The following is a 23,845-nucleotide window of genomic DNA, read 5'->3' on the forward strand; positions in this document are numbered from 1 at the left end:
TTTTTGAGGGAGATTGAGACAGAGCCTGGGCCGGGAACCAAAAACTGAACGGGGCAGATTAACACCTTGTGTTCTGTTTCATTCTGGGAAAAGAAAAATAAATAACAATGGGTTTGGCTTTCAGGGTTTTCTACATTGGCCAGGCAGCACAATGTTGATTTGAAACTTTTGTAGAATTAAGTACAGACACTTTTCCTAAGAATGTTGGGATGTTTTAATGGGTAAGATGCAATAGTGTTGGAGGAGTTTGTGTATGTGGTTAGCCAATCATGCGTTTTAAATTGAAAAAAACTTTCCCCAGATTTGAGTTTGTCTGCCATATGACAGTTGAGATTATTAAATTTAAATGTGATTTGAAAAAAAAAGTATGTGATGTATAAATCGTCATTTACTCACTCCATCTGAAAGTCTTACATATGTATTATTATGAAAGTAATTCCCAAATTCCAGATTTTTGTTAAATTAAAACCTAGACTCCTGCTAAAATGTGATTGATGATCGCTTTGTATAACCCTCAACCCAAAAATTCATGAACATATTTCAAATTTGTTCTATTTTGAGTGAGCTGGGATCCAAGCTGATGGTATTCACAGTTCAACAGCCCTCCAGCTCTATGCTGTGTTTCTATAACGCTTTGAGTTGGAGGCTACATTTCCCGCCTTTTATACTTTTTCCCTTTTCTTCTCGTTCTTGAGCCTCGCTTGGTCTGGTGCGTCTGGCAGAGTGAGAAAACATGTAGTCTCTTGACGAATCATCAGATCACCCCAGGTCGTATATATTTCGCCACCATTGAACTTCGGACAATTTGCGTCATGTGGCAAAACAACCTCTCCTCCAAGTTTGGGTATCACAGGCTGTAGATGGATGTATTTATATTTTAATGTTTTTTTTGCCTCTAGTTGCATCTCTAGTTTGTTTTCTGTCTTCTCAGTTGTTCCTTGAGAGATGTGTTTAGGGAACGCTGGTCAGTGGCTAGAGGACAACAAAGGTCTTAATGTGTGGCATTCTGCATGCACTTCTTGGTGGTACAAATGAGGCAGAACGGGTGTAGAGGGCTTGTGGGTCCTGTCCGAACACTCCCAACCCCCTCAAGGGCTTGGCAGTTTCTTCTTCTTTTGGGCCAAATAAAAAGGGGGAATGTATATATTTATTGGCAGACAAAATGAGCAACACCGACTCCGGCTGGCCCATTGGGTCCTCTTTAGTCAGGGATAGAGTTGATATAAACGTCAAGTATGAGACAAAAGCAATGGGAGGGGCTATTCTTATTTTATTCGAACCCTGTGGAGATGAGACGCTGCAGGATTGATGCAAACACCGTTATGAGAGAAAGACGTCAGCTATTTTCAAGAAACACCGCAAAAAATACAACCTATTTAGGGCTTTATTGTTCGACATGAAAAACAGCCCCACTATATTCTATAGTATTCTATAAGGTTTATATATTTGTTTGAATTAATTGACTACTTCACTATTGCTTTTGATGTACTTTCACAAAGGTCCGCTTTCTTGTGTTGCTATTCCCTCAGTTATTATTTCTAAAGTTAAATCCCAATAAATTCACTCTTATTTTCTTCTCCAGTGGTGGACCCGAAGCACGACTCAGTCGAGGACCTGATGCAGAGGTTCAAGGAGAGTTTCCGCACCCCCAACACCACCATGGACATGACCCACTTCCAGCAAACCACACACAGCTCCTCCACGGGCAGAAAGAGGGGCCCCAGCCACACCAGAGGTGAGGCCCCGGGTGGGTTCAGTTGAAGGATGAATCACGGTGCTTCAGGAGCAGTGCTAAATAATGCAACGAGAGACTCATTAAGTTTGTTGATTTTCCAAACTATAATTATGTGATTAACGCTATATCTATTTTTGTAGTCTTTTTTATTAGCTATGAGCACTCTATTAGTTTCCTTGTTTATTTATTCGTCAGCCTTTTGGATAGTTTGATTTAGCACTAAATGTATAAAATAAATAAAACTAAATGTAAATGGAATTTTTTGTATATATTTAATTTTTCGTGCATGCGTTATTTCACGGTTTAATTAAGCAATGCGTCTATTTTATTATTAGAATATGTATTTTTGTTTTTTTGTCTAATGCTTTTATTTCCACATCATTTAATTCAGCCCAATATCTTTTTCATCATTATTTATATAATTCTCATTCCTCTTTCTATTCCATACATCTACTCTGAGTGAGCTAGCGCTCAAGGTGGGTCCGTATCATGTTAGCACATGCCATGTCACAACAGGGTCTCGATACCCCGTCGTTTCACGCCATAACCACACAACGACGAAGGTTGACACGGTTGTGACTCAATTGTGGCAGCACTGGAAAACTCCCCTGGTCCTCACACATGTTATCATATTTATTTATTTCCCCTGGCCTAAACGTTCGTTCTTTGAACTTTCCTCTTGACCGAGGTTGCTGGCCTTGAAGCGGGGAGTAGGGGCCTGGGATTCTCAGCTGTCTCTGTCCTTTGCTCATGTGTGGTAAGGACGGGTCGTGTGCAGAGGTCACACTTCCCCCAGCGGAGGCTGTGAAGCATAGTTTAACCCACGACTTTGGTTCCGTGTGTTCAGAGATAATTGGTCTCATCTTCATCTTTCGGCCCATCTTCCTTCTACGTCTATGATATTAACTGTCATAGGTACTTAGCTTTAGCGGTAGCTGAGTCAATGCACAGCCTTATGCTTTGACTATTAGAACCTACTCTTAGCGCTTGAATTTGAGCAATTTACCCCCATTTTGCCTCTTTGAGCTTAACTGACTGTGAGTCTCACTCTAAGGAAGGGTTTTCAAGAACTTTCAGGCAAGTAACTTCAAGGTTAGACATGGGTTTTGCCTTTCTCTGTAGCATGGGCCTAAAATATTCTGTCAGCTTTCTCGGTTGTCTGTCAGAGGTCCAGGGTGAAGAGACCAAAGTGGAATTCATAGCCGCAGTGATGCGCAGTTCATGAAGTGTGCAGTCAGTCCGGGCACGGCCATGACATTTGTACTCCCTGTTTCGCTGCAACACTGTGTTTGGAAGAACAGAAAGCAAACACTCCAAAAAAAAAACTGCATAATCATCAACAATAAGTGGCTGAAGTAAATATGTGGTTTTACGCTGTCATGAATTCAAATTTATCTGAATCCGAGTTTAGTTCATTTTCCGAGCGAGCCCTTCTGTTTACAGTAGCAGATCCAGAACACAAAAGAAATAATCATTATTGATGCGTTTGCTGTCAAACCAAACAAGGGACACATTATTATTCGGCTAATGTGTCTAACGCTGATCGATTAGCCATTAGGCCGGTTTTTGGCACGGCAGTGCCACGGCAGTCAATGCAGCCGGATACCCCTGCTGCATACATCCCCCAAGCTTCTCAGGTCCGGCAATCAATTGAATCATGCGATCTTTCAAAGCAAAAGAGAGATTAAGTTAATGAGTGGCTTTATTGTATCGAGTCCTCCCCAAAATATATGTGTAGAAGTTCTAGGCTCTGCACTCTGACGGAGCCAGCTTCAAGGGGATGCTTTTAATTTGTTCTATAAGGCGGCCAGACTGTGATTTCCCTTGAAGTTCATCACAATGTGTGGTGCAAAAGGCGTGGGCGTCCAGCTAAATACCCAGGCCCATTCATAAGAGTCTGACCTTGTGCACAATATGGTTGGAGCATGGGGGTATAAACCCAAAACGTTTCTGTAACTCATCCAAAAACGTCGGATTTACTCCCTTTTTGTTTTTTTGAAGCGCTGTAAGTATTAATTTCGAAACACATTTTCTGCTGTTGACTAGATGGCTTGTGTTTTCCCCTACATCGCACTCCCTTCACATGCATTGTTAATGCCAATTTACACGTTTAAGTGATGATATTATGCTTGACTAATCCATGCATACATTCGATAACGAGCTGTTTACCATAAGACACCTTATTAGCGACCGCAGTGAGTGCAAGCGTTTTCGTCTCGTCCTATTTAAAAAAAAACGGGCAGAGGAAGCCATGCAAAATGTGGATGAAGGTTTTTCTGCGCTTCAATTGGCGTTTACACCCACGTGGTGTTAAAGGCTATCACTTAATCACGAGCCGCACATAAATTAAGCAGAAAAAAACTATGAAGGTTACTTTGAAGAGATTTCGCCCTCTCTCTTTCTCTATCTCTCTCTCTCCGTCTGGAACAGGCTCTCACTCTCTCGCTGTCTCTCTCTCGCTCTCTTGCTCTCTCACGCCCCCTTTCTCTCTCTAGGGTCAAAGCAGGCGAAGCCCCTTTAGGACCATTAATTAGGGCTGAGAATTTGAACTCTGCAAACGAAAAACAGGAAAAAGTCCAGGATAGCAATCGAGCTAATGGTAAAGTGGGTGTTCTCCTTCTGCTTCTTCTACTTCTCCTCCTCCTCCTTCTCTTTCTTCTGCTACTCCTTATTCTTCTTCCTCCTCTTCTTCTTCTTCTTCCTGTACTTTTCCTTTTTTCCTTCACCTTGACTTTGAGTGTCAAGATCCACCTCTTCCACCTTGTGCACTTTGCTCTTGTATCAATCGCACGAGGTATGACACTGTTCTAACGATATTACTTTCGACCCCCTGGATATACTCTCAATCACCACCTCCTAATACAAATTCATTTCTATTAGGAGGTGGTAAATTGGATACAGTTAACCTGTACCCTATCCAGCATTATTATTTGTTCTACTTGCTGGTGCAGACCTTTTGTATTTACTCCCATATCGATTGAATGCTTTGAATGTTAGCCTCACTGTCAGCCTCGCTTGGATGTAAACCGGCGCTGCTCAATGTAAAACTCTACATGGCAGCAGGAGACACAATAAGCAGAGGTGTTGAATCAAGGGGAGGGAGCAGGGTTCAAAACTCAAAACATGTATCTCCTTGTGGGAATAAAGTGTTGAGTGTTGAGTGCTGAGTTGTATAGAATAGTGCTGTACTTTTTTAAACTTTTTTTTCGTCCTATTTTATAACTCAAGACGTTGCATTTCTACATTAAATTAGTCTTTCTCTCTCGCTGTCGGAGCCCCGCTGAACATTAGTTTCGCTTCACTCAGATAGTTTAAAAGTGAATCAAGCTGGAGTGCATACCAGCGAGCTATTCAAGAGATCCATTTGTTTGTATTATTTGATTTGGATTATTTTGTATTGATCGCGACTTTCTTTTGTCATTGTCCCGATGACTTGGCCGTTGTTATGAGTCGGCAGCCATGATGGATCCAAAGGCTTGGTTAATATGGGACATGGGCTTTATGGATGCTATTGGGTGAATCTAGACTGGCAGAAGGCAGAAGACACCATCTGTGGAGTTTTATCACCAGTCACCATTCCTTCTGCATGAATGACGAGACATTAGCTGGTTGCAGTGCTTGCGTTGTATAACATTTCACATGTTGTCTCGATGATTCGGTTTCCTCGGTGAGCTGCAGTCCAACTGGTGAAATGCTTTTCTTTGAATGTCACATTAATTTTATTTTTTGATGTCTGGGATGGTACAACAAGCCCGACACCAGGATCTATCTTTTCCCTTACCTTCAGAATAACCTTATTTGCATGTGGCCGTTGTCCCCTGCTGTGGCGTTGATGCATTTCTAAGTGGCGGAGCAGGCTGGTGCGTGTTTTTTGATGTGCCACAATGCATCTTACTGGCCGCCAAAGATGAGAATAACCTCATGGTTATTATCCCCCTTATCTCCTGTTTAATTGAGGCTTTGAAGTAGCACATGAAAGTACTCCGTCTCTCTCTCTCTCTCTCTCTCTCTCTCTCTCTCTCTCGCGCGCGCGCGCACACTCTCGTTCTCGCTCTCTTTCTCTCTGCCTCACTCTCTTTCTCTCTCTTTATCCCTCTCTTTCTCTCCATCTTGCCCTCTCCGTATCCCCCTTTCTGTCTCTCTCTCTCTCGCTGTCTTGACCCAGCTCTCCAGACGTGTGTTTGTGTGTGTGTGTAGTGATGATGCCAGTGGATTCAGTATGTGCCAGGCTGCACTTTTATCAACCCTCAATCCTCTGCACGGACAACAGTGATTACAGCTCTCACTCTACCCACACACACACACTCAGACACACACACACACACACACACACACACACACACACACACACACACACACACACACACACACACACACACACACACCATGGTCCTAATGGAATGGGCTTAGGAATACAGTTCAAATCAGACAAAGAGGCATTCAAGATCATTAGGTCATTGTTCAGACGAATCGGTGTGTGTGTGTGTGTATGTATATGTGTCTGTGTGTGTGTGTGTTGGGGGGGGTGGGGGAAGTGGGTTGTATTGCCTTTGAATGAATGCAAAAGGAAGCAACGAATAAGATGAGGGAATGAACATGTCAACAGACTAGTCCCATTGTCTACCTGCCATGTTCCTGTGATGTTGATATCACAAAGGTGGTCGATGTGATGATGGGTTCCAGCGTTCTGTAATATGAGGCGACTGGATGTGGGGGTGGTGTGAGAACACCACAGGAGGAAATGATGTATTCCCGCTCCCCGGGAAACCATCAGAGATCATTGACCCACTTCCTGGGAACAGTATGACTGTGGGTTTAGTGGAACCGAGGGATGTTTGGAATGGGAATACATTCTAGTTCATATAAAAGGCACATGACGAAAAATAAGGTATACTAGTTCATATTGAACTAAATGCATCCGTTGGCGTCGTCGCTTTGATATGTGGGTCATTGTTACAATTTCTTTGAGCTTTTATCCAGTAACTTCCAGTGCATGTATTTGTTTGTTATTAGTAAGCATGAAGAGCTTTATTGAAGTCTTGCTCAAGGAAGCCCAGGTAGACTGCGGACATTCAGGGTTTCAAACCCCCTTTAAGTCAAACACCAATTTCACTTCCATTTAAGGCATTCAGCAGACGCTTTTATCCAAAGCGACTTACAATAACAACATTTGAAAGAAGACAGAGAAACAATATATTGCTGTTGGTACAGTAAAGATATTCATAAAAAACAACAAGATAGCTAGGATAAGACGCTACACAATGCTAAGTGCCGGGACGTACAACATACAATAAGTGCATAACTGGGTGTTTTGAGGAGAGAAAGGGAGGATAATGTGTGGTGGGGGTAAGGGAGGAGGCTATGCAACAATTACAACTAAAGACTATCATCTCATCTCAGTTGCATTGTTAAAGTGTAATTCCAGCGAAAATTGAAGCCAGGGTCCTTGTTTTGGCATGTATACCATATCAAATAACCCCTCCAGATACCTTTTTCATTAAAAGTCAAGTATAGAGTTTGCCCGGCGAATCATATAACACGACAAATAAGCAAACAACTTTACCTCAAGTCTATCCACTTCCACTCGTGGAATAGCATTCTTCTTCAATGACACTTTCTTTGGGTTCTTTGGGTCAGCAGCTCTTTTGGGAATGATGAAGTCGTCCTTATCGAAATGAGCCCTGCAGACACGGTGATCCTTCTGCATCAGCATCTCGATTGGCGTCTCAATGTCCATATTCAAAACAATAGATACATGTTGTTAAGGGTGAGACTCACACATGCAACATAAACAACTCATTTCACTCTTTGTGTAAAAAGAGATACACACTTAGATATCACACAGACCCTGCCATCCAATTAGTCACTTCCCATGGTAATAAAATGTCGCCAGCTAGCTTGACATCTATGTCTCCGTCTATCATTCAACTCCATTTGATTTGCCGGTAACAGAGTTGATTGCTGGCAGTGTAATTTTACACCCCTCCCTCCACTCTTTAAAAAAGACGAGTGAATATGACAGTCAAAATTCTCCGTCTCTCATCGCTAATGGTCTCCTCACCTTACTCTTGGAGATGAATGTAAGATGTGTCACTCTGATTGGAAATTGTCCCAGCCTGCCCACTTAGATATAAAAAAACACGCTGCCAATTAGGGTGTTGACACTGTGCCTATATGGGCAAAAGAGATGCCTAATGTTGGTGTTGTTTAAAGAAGACGAAAGAGGAGAACAAGCCCTTTGTGGTTTGTGTGTGGGTGAATAAAATAAATATGTAAACTCATTGTAAAACATAATGGCGATGTTGCCCATGGCGCCGGTTGTGTTGTATAAGGATTGGTGTCAGTGAAAATGAGGCAAAGAGAGAGATGTACATGCATTTGTACAGAGGGAGAACGAAAGCGTGAGGCAGCTAGAGATGGAGTGAGAAAGTGAGATGACAGATAGACAGATCAACCGCAAGAGAGAAAGAGACAGAGGCCGATCGGCAAAGATAGCTTCAGACCCAGAGAGATAGATGCCATGTAGCAAAGAATGGAAAATACAGTGAAACCCTATTCTCTACAGCTTCCAACCAGGACTCGCATGCAAACAGACACACGGATACCCTGCATCAAATGAAAGGAACAACATGCTGCTGCTGGTTGTCTAAGTTTTTCCTGGTTTATCTCTAAATCCCCTCTGTGAGAGGAAAGACAGGGTAGCATGCCCCAGGCCTGTTTTTTATCGGTTACCGCACCGCCCCAAACTATACAACTTCTTGATGGATTCCCCCTACGTTCTCTCTGGGCCAAGGTGGACGACTGTTGGGGTCGGCTGAGGGTACATTCAGTATAAAGTCTCTTTATCACTCCCTCTAACTCTGTCTCTCTTTCTGTCTCTGTCTGTCTGTCTGTCTCTCTCTCTCTCTCTTGCCCTCTCTGTCTCGTTGTCTCTCTCTCTTGCTCTCTCTCTGTCTCTCTCTGTCTCTCTCCTATAAGCTCTCTTGCCCACAAAGGAGCAGCATGTGCGCTACTAAATGAGGTGTAGTAGTTAAGCATGAGTTCCCGTGCTGTTTTAACTCAGTGTTTGCGGTTTGTGAGATTGAGACACAGCGATGACAAAGTGTTTGTTGATGATGATGGTGTAGGGGGGATTCATGCTATGATGATATTTAACTCAACTTCATCACGTAGAACAAACACAAGGGTGTTATTAAGCTTTTACCTTACTTTGTTCTGACTCCCAGTTGTCCCATCTGAGATTCATTTAGTTTACCTTACCTTGTCCTTAATACTTTACAATACGTGATTTGAAAATACACCTGATGGATGGTGTTCATACGAATAGAAAGCAGAATGAATGATGTAAATGTGATTTAATCTAACAAAATATACCTGCAAGAAAGCTGTGGAATCGCTGAAATATCCAACAGACATTGAACTCTTGCCGATGTTGACATCAGCTACATCTGCTCAGCAGAATAGAAGATGATTTGGCTGTCACACTGTCAAAGTTATTACTTTCCCTCTCTGTGCCTATCAAACTAAAATACAGTCAACCACATTATTAAAGTTGGGATGATGCATGAAAAGCCTTTTCGTTTCACACCAATACCTTGTGGAGATCCCAGACCCAAACTTTTGTTCCTTTACATTTTAATGAATACAAATAGACATAAAAGATACACCTTTATTATTCATCATCATCATCCTAAATTCTTTGAACATCTTTGCTGTCGGACAGGTTTCGTAGCTATTGGTTCAGGATTGTGTTCAGAACCAACCGTCCCTTTTAAAATTATAGAAAGATGAGAATGAATGAATAGAAGATGGAATCATAATGCCTTACTGGGCTTCTTCTATGAGTGTGTTTTATAAAAGTATAGTTCCTGTCTCAAAGTATTCCATTATTGTGTTATTTTCCAACTGCTCAATCACTTTTTTATAGAGCACAAATCGCTTAAATTGGCATGCACGCACATATATTGATTTATAAATATACCACAGAACAAATTTTTGAAACGAAAATGTTATGATGTGCAAAAATAATTCACAATAGCTCACTCACCATTGTCATAAAGTTCGACATCTTTGAGGGATTTAAGAGCAATACGTATATTTATTGTTCCTATTTGTATATAAAATCATGTCTGTTTTATTAGCAAACACAAATTGAAATGTGCTTCTGCACTTAATGCTGATAAAGACATAGCAAGATATAGCAAAAGAAAATCGGTCTATAGAACGAATACTCCAAATTTTCTCAACACATTCCTTGTTGTAATTTTACAATCACCGCTGTTTTTCTTTGTTAGTCTGACACATTTGATGGCAGCAGGGCTGTCTTTTTTTCTTTACTTTTTTGTTTCCCTCTGAACAAATTGAATGCTGCATTTAATTAGATGGTGGTTTATATTGTGAAGGTGATAGCGACAGCTGACATAAAGAATAATTCCAGAGGACCATGAGGACTTTATGATTGCAGCGGGGACTGGAGTTTGCTGCGTGTTTCCCCTTTGTCAGGCACCCCGCTGAGTGCGACTCAATATCAAAACAAACTGTAAACTATGGTTTTGTTTGTCTAACCTTGTTCAGTAAGTTGTTGTAGTAATAATTGTTTTTCTGCTTCGATTATTTGTCTTACTCATATTCTCATTCTTATTCTCAATGCCAATAATGATGATCTACAGCATTAATGTACATTACTATCTGCGTTATTGATTTGCGATTCTGATAATAATGATGTTCAGCTATCTATAGTCATTTTACTGATTCACAGTGCTAATATTGATGATGTATAGCAGGAAAGAACATCGCAATCTTACTTATTGATTCACATTATATGCAAACACTCTGAAACACCAAGTCAGAGTTATGCTGAGCCACATATTTTACACTGGTTATAACACATTATACTTGATGTGGTGTGGGCAGGGAGGAGTTTCAGGGGCAAGGGGACACACTGAAATAGACCACAGAGGAGCCGGGAGATGAATCTCATAATGAGCAATTAAATGGCGTAGCAGAGTTCAGAGGTCAAGGGCAGAACATGCTTTTGTGCATTTGCACACATTACTTCTTAACTAGTTTTAATATGCTTTTTCACCACAATGGAAAGTTTACCTTATTTGAAAAGTAACAAAGACACAAAATAAAAGTAAAAACAACTATTAAATCTACAACAGTCAACTTAGCAGAAGAAGAAATATACAGACAATGGAATGCATTCATATTGATTCATTGTTTTACCGTTTTGACAAACAGTCTACCATTATGCCCAAAAAAGAGTTTTGTTGAAGCGTGTCCGAGCAGCATTAGCATGTAGTTTGCATCTTTGACGGACGGATGAAATGTCGTCAGCCACCGCCGCATGGTAGCTGTGCCAATCACATCACACCACGTTCAAATGATTCAATGCTTTTCTTGACGTCTGCCACGGCCCTGTGTCTGAGTCCTGCTGGTTCCTAATTTGCCTCTACACAGCATTTTACTTTGACAATCTCTGCAGTGGTGTACGAGGACAGTCTGGCTTGGTTGCATTTAATTGTGTTTATTGGCTGCTCTCATTTTATTTGCATTTTAGTTTTTTTGCGAAATATGACCTATATCTGACAGCTGGGTTTTGTTGTGTGTGTTTGTTTGTGTGTCAGGCGGGACCACTGTCTTCTTTTCACAGCCTCACACTGTTGATAAGAGACACATATTGTGTCATTCAGGGGCTGTGAGGTGTGATCCCTCCGTCTCTCTGTATCGCTCTCTCTGTATCTCTCTCACTCTCTCTGTATCTCTCTCACTATCTCTGTATCTCACTTCTCTGTGTCTCTCATTCTCTCTGTATCTGTCTCTCTGTAGCTCTCTCACTCTCTCTGTAGCTCTCTCTTTCTCCATCTCTCTCTCTCTCTCTCTCTCTCTCTCTCTCTCTCTCTCTCTCTCTCTCTCTCTCTCTCTCTCTCTCTCTCTCTCTCTCTCTCTCTCTCTCTCTCTCTCTCTCTCTCTCTACTTCTCCAAACCAGATGTGTTTTATTTTGTTTGACATTGATGACGTGAGTGTCGGCAAGTGTGCCAGTACTTTCAGGGGGCGGTTGGGGTCTGCCTCCCCTTGACGTGAAACGAGGAGCCTGTATTGTTCTAAGACGTAGGGGAAGTGCCTTCCCGCCTCACAATCCCTCATAATTCTCATTTGGAGACAAATTGGAAAATAGTCAAGTGTATTATCACAATTCCCCTGAATTGTATTTGCGTTCTTCTTCTGTGTGTGTGTGTATGTGTCAGTACATTTGTCCATAAAACAAGTCAACTTTGTCACCGTGGAATACAGCTCAAATGCTATTACTAATCAGTTGACCTTTTATTCGTAAGCGACTTCAGTTAAGTAAATTCAGATACATGTCATTGAGGAGCAGGTAGGGGTTAGGGAATCTCACGCTTTGATGCGTACATGTAAAATGCGGACATTAGGGCTTAAACCCAGTAACCCTCCACTGGAACTCAAACACCCTCACCGCTACACGTTCCGCTATGCATGGCACTTGGGCTTTTCTTAGTGTGGCGGCAACAGCATACTCTCTCCCTTACTTATTCTTTACCTGGACTGTAGTGTTATATTTGTTCAGTCAATACAAATACATGGATGTATTTCCGCAATTCAATTCAATTTCCGCTTTCCGCATCAGCGGTAACTCGGGAAAACAATGAGGGAAAAGCGGTCCTGCCGTTTATTCAACCTGCTGAAGTCCCCAGACAATCAGCCAACTTCCCCGAAACTTTTTGTTTTGCAGGCCCCGTAATTTATGGGCAGTTTATCGATTGTACAACAACACATTGTAAAAGTTGATGAGCATCGTTCCATGCATTATATATTTCCTTCAGCCAGCGTGTATTTTGATATATTTTTTATACAATAGCGAAACAGTTACAAACACGCACACTTCCTTGAACCTTGCAGTGAATGTCAAGCACAACACAGCAGATGTCAAGTTTTCTTTTATTTCACGCTTTCTTTCACAAGACTTATTATTTTTGGGTGTACCGATGAATAATGTATTCCGGAAAGAAACTGTCGAGGCTGTGATGTTTCCAAGGTGTCGATTGAGTCTGAAGCAAGCCGGAATTAGAACACTTAACCTGTGTTTAACGTTATTTAATGGCACCTCAAGTCAGAATAAGTTTTAAGTCAGCTAGGGGTAAAACACACCTCTTCTTTTGGATCATTCGTCGCGAAGCCTCGACGAAAAAACCTGCCAACAGATAGGTACGGTGAATAAGTGTGGAAATGGGAGAGAAACAACCATTTTCGACACCGTATTTAAAGTGGAAGTGAAAGCCTGTGTTGCAGCTCATGTCAGTACACAATCCAAGACTGTTTTGGGCTGACAGTTCTAGAAAGGCGAGGCGATGTGTTATTCCCATGGTTACGGTTCACGGCAACATTGTGAATCGTTTTTTTAAGCTAGTTCACGTTGTTGGGCATGTGCGTTATAATGAGGACTGTTGTATATGAAATGCACCACACAACGTTGCGTTACACTACCATTGTCAGAGTGTCATGACCCTCTCTTGGACACAGCCGCTGCCTAAAGAGAGAGCCACATGTCCATATTTCGGTTATGACGCCAAAGAATACCCAGAAAAAGCACTCATAACTCCAAAGATAAACAGGAGCGGAGTTCGTAGTGGTTTAGAACTTTCACAAACAGTTTGAGGTTGATTTCTGTAATGGCGAAGAAATGGCGTAGACTACCATGTTAAAGGTCGTAGAAGACACACTAATGTGTTTAAAACTTAAACTGTCTATCGGTTTGACTGGCCCTTGAAACTAAGTGAGATAGAAAAAAGCTGGTTTAATGAACCAGAAAACTTTTGTTTGTGCTGACACAGGAGGCTTTTTAGTGCAACGGTGGGACGTGATAGTCGCTTTCCAAGCGTGCGTTTGGAAATTGGGAAATAATACGGAGAAAGCGGCAAGGCGGGATTAAAGACAGGACAGATAAAGAAGATGAATGAAAGCTTTAGTCGTGAGGCGGGGTTACCGAGGGGGCTGGGCGTATCCGCACGGCTAACCATCTGGATGTGGCCTGCTTACACAGCGATTTGTCCTTAATATCCTCCTATATTTCTTTGTATGTTTCCCCTTGTCGGTTTGTTTTCATGCACCCTGGTTCCTTTATGGTTTGCCAGTGATACATCAACAACAAGCAAAAGAAAAACGAAAGGAATCGCACAAAAAGTGTGGATTGTTTTTTACTCTTTTCATGTCCACTACAAAGGGGCCTAGCCACGCGTGCAATGAACACAAATATATCCGTCACACGTGTCGTCCCTGTGCAGACATTTCATCAACGACCGAGGGAGGGCCGAGTGCGTTCAGGCGCCTTCATCTCTCCCCCCCCCGCTGCGGACGTCCGCACCTAAATAGCCGCCGAGATTTTGTGACAAGTTCTGGAAAAGTCATCTTATCTCCCTCCATTTACTTCCATTTTCGTTCATTCCAGTCTTTTTTCTTCTTTTGCCGCCGCATTTGATCCGTGGTTCCCTAGAGGAGTTTGCTTTGCCCGCTATCTCCCAGTCTCTGGAGCTTCATTTTGAAATCAAACTGGAACAGGTCTCCTGTGTTTTTTTCTGTCTGTCTTGTTGTTGTGATTTATATTTTGCCTTTGATTGTGTGTGTTTGTGTGTATGTGTGTCTTGTTGCATGTATTTGTGTGTTGTTGCATGTATTTGTGTGTTTGATCGTGTGTGTGTGTGTGTCTGAGAGGGTGTCAGTTCTCACAAGACAAAGTGCACGGGTGTGTGTGCGTCTTTGTCTTTGCGCTCCCGTCTGCAGTTCTGGTAATGGTTGTGTTGTTGTTGGTTGTGTGTGTGTGTGTGTGTGTGTCAGTGGTAGCATGTCTTTGTGTGTCTGTATGTTTGATTAGTGTGTGCATGGTGTGTGTGTGTGTGTGTGTGTGTGTGTGTGTGTGTGTGTGTGTGTGTGTGTGTGTGTGTGTGTGTGTGTGTGTGTGTGTGTGTGTGTGTGTGTGTGTGTGTGTGTCTGAGAGTGTCAGTGCTCACAAGACATAGTGCGTAGTAAATAGAGTGTGCTAAATGCACTGGGACCCCAAAATGACAACATCAGCAATTTGCATAATGATAAAGTCACTGGAAAAACAAATAATCCATTTAAAACCAAGACAACCCTGCCAGCCCAAGAGGAATGAAAGCTGTTTTATCAGATTGCTGGGTTGTTAATACCATGTCTTAGATTGTACCCATGCAATAAAGGTTGTCATGTCAAACTGCTGATCCCTTCCCCCTTCATAATGTGGTATTATCTATACAGTCACCCTGTTTTCCAGGTTACTGGGGAAAGAAGCCTCTCTGTTCAAATTAACTCCCTTTGTTAATGAGTTTGTGTTTTGCTTGTGTTTAAATGCAAACATTGTTTGTCTTGTGTAATCCTTTGGACCAGAGGAATTCATCTGCTTAGTCTATCTGCAGCACATAAAAGGGGAAGAGGTGATAGGAAATCAATGTATTTCTCTCTGGGCAGTGATGCGATGTTGGAGACGAAGTGAGTCACTTTGTTAACAAGTAATTGTTTTTCCTGAGATTCTATTTTGGGATTATTTTTAAACCTGCATAATATGTGTCGTCTGCAGGGAACATCCAGACTGACATTGTCACACATGGACTTCCGATAATAATGTTTATGCTAATGCTAACGAATACTAATGCAGAAATTATGATGATGATCATTATGATGATGATGATGATGGTTCAACAATTCAAATTTTCAAGAAATAGTTTTTTCAGGTCAATTCTTCCTGCTGTTTATAACTGTTATAGATCAACACATATAAAATATAATGAACTAATTAGTTCTGAATGGCAAAACGTTACAAAGACTGACGCCACAATGGCAAAATACTTTTTGTGCAATTGTTTTGCAAGTCAATACATGTACGTGACATCATTTGTTATCTGAGTTTCTGACTTAATTCAACATGAACTCTGTCAGACAGAAATAGGGGTGTGGCTCCACGGGTAGACGGATGATCCGGCTACAAGTTCAGAAGAAGATCTCGAAACTTTGATGCCCCATTTCTCCGAAAGCAGCGTCTGAGGGATGAGCTCACCAGCCAGAATATATTGAGCGTCCGTATGCATCCTTTCAGGAAATGAAGAGATAAAACAGGATGCACTTTATCAACCTGTTACCCGACCGAAAGGCCTCGCCAGAGCTTGTTTGTTACCCATAAGCCCCTGCGCTCCTCGCCTCGCCTCTATTCCTCTGAGCAGGAGGAGCTTCAATTTATCGTCCATGATGGAGGAGTCCCTGTCTTCTCCAGCCTCCCCCTACACCCCATCTGTCATTTCAACCTCCTCGCCCCCCACCACCACCACCATCCCCTTTCCCCCCTCCCCCACCCTTGAACAAAAAAACTGTTTCCTCTTTTATTAACTCCATGAATATTATATTTTCCATAACTCCAGGGAAGCTGGGGCCATAAAGAATTGACTTAATGCTCAAAGTTCTATCGATTCACAGAGGGGGGAACGGGGGGGGGGGAGAGAGAGGGGAAAAAAGTTCATTCTGAAAAAGTTTTGTGTCATTCCTTTGGTCGAGTGCGTTTAAACAGGGTCGGGAGTCCGGGCTGTGTTTGGAGACTGAAGCAGAAGCAATGTGGTGTAAAATTGGTTCTGAATTTATGCATCATGTTGGAGGATATGACCAGAAGGTGGGGGAGAGGTGTTGGTTGTGGTTGGAGGCGAAGGAAGAGGAAGAGGCGTAGATAAGGGCGGGATGGATGATTGGGGGGGGGGGGGGGGGGGGGGGTAAGGAGAGAGAGAGATTGAAAGAGAAAGGGATGGAGAGGGTGGGAGGGATTGAGAGCGAGAGGGGGATGGGTGGGTGAGGGAGGGATTGAATGGCTGGAGGAGAGAGGAAAGATACTAGAAGATGAAGACAGTGAGGGAGGGAGAGAGGGGGGTGGATGATGTGGATGGGTGAGCCCGGGAGGGAGGAAAGGAAGGAGGGGGAAGGATCGGGGGCGTGCAAAAGAGAGCGGGGAGATGTATAGGGAGGGAGAGCGAGAAAGAACGAGAGAGAGAGGTGACAGACAAATTAAATAGCAGCCAGCACCATGGACAGCTGCTCCAGTGTGGAGCTGACCATTGTTCTGAAACCGCGAACAAAAGAGTCCCTTTACATGGGCGACAGATAGCTCATACCAAATTGCTAGTTTTGTATTACTTTCTTCTCTGCCTTCCTCTTTTTCAGCCCAGTACAGCCATCATCCCTCTCCAGCCCTCCGTCATTTCATCCAATCAGGTGTCTGCTCCAAGCCCCGCCCGCCCAATTCAGCTGAGCTGCCTTTTAAGCGCAAAGGCGTCCTAAAACACCTTGGTGTGTGTGTGTGTGTGTGTGTGTGTGTGTGTGTGTGTGTGTGTGTGTGTGTGTGTGTGTGTGTGTGTGTGTGTGTGTGTGTGTGTGTGTGTGTGTGTGTGTGTGTGTGTGTGTGTGTGTGTGTGTGTGTGTGGGCTTTGCAAATCCAGTCAATCCAATCACGCTGAGGATCTCTTCACCCTCATCCTGCTTCGTTAAAGTGATGTACTCCGTTCTGTCAAGTGTTCTATAAGGGTTTTATCCGCTTCGGTTCCATCCTCAAAACCCAGATCGAAGGTCCAAGAACATTATTTTTTGTTCTTCTCTGTGTATTGTATTTGCAGCAATGGACATCTCGCTCAAAGCCAAGCCGGTGATCTCTGTCTGTGGTGTGAATAATATCATATGTTGAGACTTATCGCAGTGTATTTGTCATGATGAGCCATTTTCAATATCTCTCCAAGTGGTTGTTACATCACAAGTATTAGTTATTCCGCTCAGATTAGTGATGTGCTCCCCAGCCACCTACCTGGTGGCACGTACCAACCGGTAGACGAGGACCTTCAACCCTTGTGTATAATATTTGTGAGTTGTGGATAACATGTCAGGGAATAATCATGCTAGTCAGTGTAAAATGACCTTGAATTTAGCCACCATGCCACATACCACTTGTGCTGTCAGACACTGACGGATATTAAAGGGCTGTGTCAATGGCACACCTGGCGTGAGAACGGGGGCTCGTTTAAAAACGGCAGAAAGATGGTGGCTGACGGGTCACATTTGATTTGATAACGGACCACATACTTTTACTGTCAGTATTCATCAGTATTCGCCCCCATCCATTCACATCAATCTGGATGCCACCTTTTCTACCACTGAGATGCAACACTGAGATGTCCACGGAACTGCCGCTCACATCCATGTATTATTCTGTACTCTGATCCATACAGCTCTTCTACTGTTTTTCTTCACCAATTTGGTTGTGCAGCACCTGGAATTATTCCAACTTTTACTTCACTCCTTTTATGTCCCAGCCTTTAACCTTGTCATAGCTGTGGATGAGATGCAGGCTATATAGGACTAACGGTGTGTCCGTGGCGTCTCCTCACTCCCCTGCCAGTGACGGGGCCGGTGTTCGGACACCAGGTGGACTCGTGTTCGGAGCCCGAGGACGACAACCAGATGAAGTTCTACACGGAGCAGCACCGGGGTCAGAGACGCATCAAAGGTGGGCCGGCTGGTGGGGACTCTGGCTTTGTGTGTGTGTGTGTGTGTGTGTGTGTGTGTGTGTGTGTGTGTGTGTGTGTGTGTGTGTGTGTGTGTGTGTGTGTGTGTGTGTGTGTGTGTGTGTGTGTGTGTGTGTGTGTGTGTGTGTACTTGTTTACGTGTTGACTTGGTATGAATATAGTAATTACAGTGTGTACAATATCCTCTCTCAGGCGTGCACAATATTACCTAGTGAAGAAAATCATGGTCCATCCTTTCACCATGGACTATGCTGTCTACAGAGAATTCAATGATAATTAAGTTGCACTTTTCCATCTAAGTGTAAACTAGTGTAGTAAATGGCAGGTGATGAGGGGGGTTATGATAATTGTGTGTGCATTTAATTGATCCATGTTAAGGAGACTTTTGAGGTTGTTTCCCTTTTTGTTAAATAAAAGTAGTGCTATCACTCTCTTTGAGAAAGTTGGTAAAACAAAATGGTGGCGATTGCTACCGTAATGTTATCAGAGCTAACTATATTCTCTTACCGCAGTGCAAGCAATCATTGCCATATAGCACTGCCTGCTATTGAAATGAATGATCAATAAATATAACAAATACGAAATAATTACAGGTTCACTTATGTATTGTACCACTATGTGCACTGTGGATGCAGTACGAGGACTGTGTGTTGAGAAAAGTGTGTAAACTTAATTTAGATGGTTGCAATCTGCAACCTATCTCCAGTTGATCCTACACTTTACACAATGAACCTTTAAAGATCCCATGGCATGCTACTTTATGGATGCTTTAATATAGATATTAGTAGGCCCCAAACACAACATTTGAAGACATTCCCGACATTCAGCCGTGGTGCAGAATTACAGCCACTACGAGCCAGTCGCACATTGAGCTTTCCCCAAATGCGCCGTTTCGGTGTCTGTAGCTTTAATGCAAATGAGGAGGAGAGAGGAGGGTCAAGGAGGAGGGTGGGGGTGTGGCCCTGAGCAGCTTGCAACACGGTACGATGCACTCTGTTTACAGTGGATGTATCGCAATGGCGAGGCGCACACAGCCTTTGGCCGTGTTCTGTAAATATTCTAGAACACACGGGAGTCCTGGAGCTCTATATCTAAATATCATATTATCGTAGATATCTGTATCATATAATATATATTATCACGGCCAAAAGCTGTGTGAGCCACCAGACGATAATATGAATCTCAAACGGCCGCGTCAGGTTCTCCGACGTCTCTGGTTCTTCATCGTCCACATCTATCTGAAGTAGACTGAACCACGACATGGAGGAGAAAGGGATTGTTGCCCGCGATTATTGACCGCGGTTGTCTCCCCCCGGAGCCTCGCTGCCTCGGCAGCGGTCAGCGCTTAGGCACCAGGGCCTCCTGCAGCGCCAAGGCGGTGGTCCCTCGGCAGCGGGAAGCGGGGCTCAAGCGGGAGACATTCGTGGCCAACAATCCCTTTTTCCTCCATGTCGTGGTTCATGTAGTTCAGAGAGTCCAAGCCCAAGTTCCTTTCCCCCAATTCATTCTCAACCATGGCTGAGATAACCCCCACTACGAGTCTTGTTGTGGAAATACCAGAAACGAGAGTCCGACGTGTTATGCACCATAACACCAACAGCAGAACGGTTATCCAAATAACAAGGAAGTGTACAACACTTGTTGGATATAAACATGTTATGATATTAGATATTAGATATTTTTTATGTAAAATACAATATTGACTTAGTAGATGCAGTCAGGTTATGAAGTCAGTAATGTAGTGAGGTTTTCGTCAATATATTGATCTTCCAGTTTTTTATGTTAAAAGACACTTGGCAATGTTATCAAACAAGATTTTATAATATAATGCTACATTAATTGAAAATGACAATGCATAAAAATCCCTCTAAGCTTTTCTAACTATTCTGGGTAGGAGGCGGTATGTTGCATTATGTGGCTTTACTTATTCTAAGACATGTCAAACTCGGAATGTGTGCAAACTTTCATTCTGTGAAAATAACAGTCAAGTGTTAGACATTTGTTGGCGAAGCTTGAATACAATTATTATAAGTAATTATAATTATGATCGTTGAATAATTGTGTGGATGCTTTGAAATGTCACAAGTTATAGAAGCAAAATATCCAAAGAATTTAAAATGCAACTGCACTGAACAAAAATCCATTTCAGTTAAATTGGTTAAATATTAGCATGTTTCTCTGCCAGGGTTAAGGGTTCGATTCGCCTTGCTTGGAACCCATCCCACCTCAAGGTATTTCAAGTGACTCTGGATATAAGCGGCCACTAAATACAGTATTTATATTTCATGAGGTCCCCTTTGCCTAAATGGTGTTAAACGCTGAACAAAGTAAAGAAAACCATCAGAAAAAAACTTTAAGGAGTAAAAAACGATTAACCATGGTTCACTTGGCAGCACAACGCAGGAGTAATTGTATGTTTTCCGTATCTTAAGTGAGACGAACACACGGGGACAAAGGACAGCGTTTGTTACCCTGCTGATAATTATCGTCTGTGGAGTTTGCAGCAGATAGACTTGTGTTACCTTCCGAAAAAAACACATTAGCCAAACCGCAGCTGTGTTTCCCAGAATCAATCTGTGGGATAAACGAGAGGTAAGGGTTTTCCCAAACCTCTGTGAGTGAAGGGGTGAGAAAGAGGTGCACGTTTCTGAGGGAAAGTATTGCACTTGTGCATCATATCTGTTGGTTGTCTGTTTGTTTATGTGTTAATGTTTTAGCGGGCTGCTTGGACACTCCCACTTATGATGTCAACTGATGTGTAGAATTCCACCCGCTCTGCTCTTCTACTCTATGCCCTGTGTCAGGCTGTGCTTGATGTAAAACATGAACACGTTTGCCTCAGCTTTGCTGCCGTCTCACACAAAGGCTTTATAGAAGTCTGATGAATTGTGCTGTTTGATTTTAGTACAGTCCCAATTGTGTTAAAGAACTTGAATCTCCCACACAAACGGATCGATTTTTAAATGGCTTGGCTAAACATGGGCTGACTGTTCCTATGTTGGCTGTTCATATGTTGACTGTTCACATGTTGACTGTTCATACGTTGACTGTTCATGGGTTGACTGTTCATGGGTTCACTGTCCATGGGCGGACTCGCCCTCAATATTTGACAGCAGGATTTTATTTGCCGACGGACAATCAGTGGTAAGACATGCAGCTGGACCAATCATAATGACTTTGTTATCACCGTTGGCTTTTCACCCTATTATTTTGAGTAGATTAGTGAGCTTATTCAGTTTTAATTTGTCTCACCGTTCTGAATTCCCTAGACTTGATGAGGAAGTCCATATCTCGTAACTTTTTAATTAAATGAAGACTAAATGGGTAGATTTGTATGGTATGGAGCCCTTGCATAGTTAAATGCTATATGGAATCCAATTTCTACAGTATACACAGTAGGATGATCCTGCTAGAGAGACATAAGGAGCCGCATACGATTGGCCACTGAAGTCCTTTACTCTTGGTGGTGAAATGTTTGCCATAGTTTTAGCAGTCAAATGTCAGTGTGAGGTGACATGGTCACATAAAGCACATTGCTACATTTGGTCTTGTCATTTGGGTTGCTGAAAAAACAAATGAAAAAGGGAACACTTTGAATTGCACCAGTCATGCCCTTTAAGAACTAGCAAAAAGCCCGGCGAAGAGAAAGGAAAGGAAGGAATAAAGAGGAATGGACACAACAAGACAAAGGAGGGAAACAGCAGCGGAATAAGAAGACATAATGGCTGATGCTGGGAGATGCCTCCTCGATGACCGCCAGGCCTGGCCGGTAGAAACACATTGGCAGCATCAGGCAACACGGAAGGGCTGGAGTGTGGGGTAACACGCGCTATCTGGGTAAACTGACACTCCCCTTCCTCTGGTGTGCGACCGTAGCAGGAAGCAGGAAGCGGTCACAGAGCACCTTCCCAGAGTTGAGTCGTTGACACAGCCGATAAGAGAGCAGATGCACGTGGGCCATCCTCTATGAACTTAACACACGAATCTTAGTACATAGAGAACTGGGAGGTGTGCAAATGTGTTTGTGTGCGTGGTGGTTTAGTGTCTGTTAAAAGGTCTTTAGTAGTGGCTTTGCCTGACAAAGGGTGGTGATCTAAAGCCAGTTAGTGTCTGAGGGCATCTGAAGACCCACGCCTATGGATATTGATGTTGTAAGCCGGCTTTCTATTGTCTATTAAACTCGTACAGTTTTCTTAACCCGTTCTTTTTTCTAGAATGTGACAACAACCCACGGCCTTACAATTAGCATTTATCCAAAAATGGGTTTGAATAACAGTTTGAAAAATTCTAAATGAGCTACATTTATAAAGTCATCATGAATTATATGATGTATCAAAGTGACATGCTACAGTATCTGGGAGTGTTTCGTCATCATTAGTATAATAGTACATACCTGGCCTAACTATATACAAACGAATATAGTTATACTAAATATATTATATACATTATATACTTCCTTAATGCTAAATATAGAATGTATATTTTCTCTTGACGCTTTAATGTGTACCAGTATTGGCATGAGCGTGTAAGTGTGTGTGCATGTGTGAGTGTGTTTGTGAAATAATAATGACTCAACATGATTGAAGACATATTCTTACATTTCCTGCTGTTGAATCCTCTCCAAGTCACCCCAATGTTCCCCGCTGTTCACCCAAATCTTACTGAATCAGTATGCACCTGGTAACAGAGCAGATCAGACGCGCTTCGCTTGTCTTTCGCAGGAATGATGCAGTTGGCGGTAACCCCCGCACAGAAGGTTAACTACAGAGGCTGTCGGTTGACGTCATAAAACAGCAGGTCCCCCTGGTATAACCACACACATATAAAAGTGCGTCAAAGGACTTCTGCCCAACACTACTCCGGGCCCTTTAATCCTGTAGTGTTTTATAAGCTCTCTACAAACCTTTCCCACCCCCCCCCCCCCCCCAAAAAAAAGCCCTCCCCGACACAATAAATACAGCTTGATGGCCGATAAACAACTAATTTCAATGCCTTGGAAACGGGGCGCCACGAGAGAGAGGAAAAGGGCAAGTGAAACGACCAATCAAATGTGCTGTCACCCGCAATGACATCATACATCACGCTGGCACAAAGATCCCGGGCTGTTGGGGGGGGATACAAAAGCCGGGGCCCCTTCAAGTCTGTGTTTTTTTTATGATCTAACATTGTACAAATGACAAATCATAGCGGGTGAGATTGCGGCCAATTGTGTTGGTCGCCCTCGAGGGGGGCTGCGAAGGTGTTGGACTTTGATTAGACCTGAGGATTAAAGAGAGGGGGGGGCCGTTTGCTCTGATTGGTCTGTTCAGCTTGTATTTATGTGTTTAGACAGAGAGTGTGTGTGTGTCTGTGTCTCTGTGTGTGTGTTAGTATAAGGGGGGATGTGTGTGTGTGTTTGTGTGTGAGAGAGTGCGAGTCGTGCATGTTTGTGAGGTGTGAATGTGTGGGGGTTGCGTGTGTGTGAGATAAGAGAAAGGGTGTTTGTGTGAGGGAGAGAGTCAGCGGGTGTGTGTGCCTGTG

At 42.9% G+C, this 23,845-nt stretch overlaps 1 protein-coding gene across 2 annotated transcripts in view; it reads left to right on the plus strand.

Moving 5' to 3' along the window:
- Window positions 1-23,845, plus strand: part of LOC130372422 (astrotactin-2-like) — a 270,954-nt gene that overhangs the window by 97,130 nt on the left and 149,979 nt on the right. For both annotated transcript variants that reach the window (XM_056578419.1, XM_056578420.1), the window contains 2 exons: window positions 1,583-1,735; window positions 18,199-18,306. In XM_056578419.1, coding sequence (XP_056434394.1) covers window positions 1,583-1,735; window positions 18,199-18,306 — 261 coding nt within the window. The remainder of the gene's footprint in view (window positions 1-1,582; window positions 1,736-18,198; window positions 18,307-23,845) is intronic.

This window comes from Gadus chalcogrammus, chromosome 19 (genome assembly GCF_026213295.1).
Source record: "Gadus chalcogrammus isolate NIFS_2021 chromosome 19, NIFS_Gcha_1.0, whole genome shotgun sequence".
NCBI classification, from domain to species: Eukaryota; Metazoa; Chordata; class Actinopteri; order Gadiformes; family Gadidae; genus Gadus; species Gadus chalcogrammus.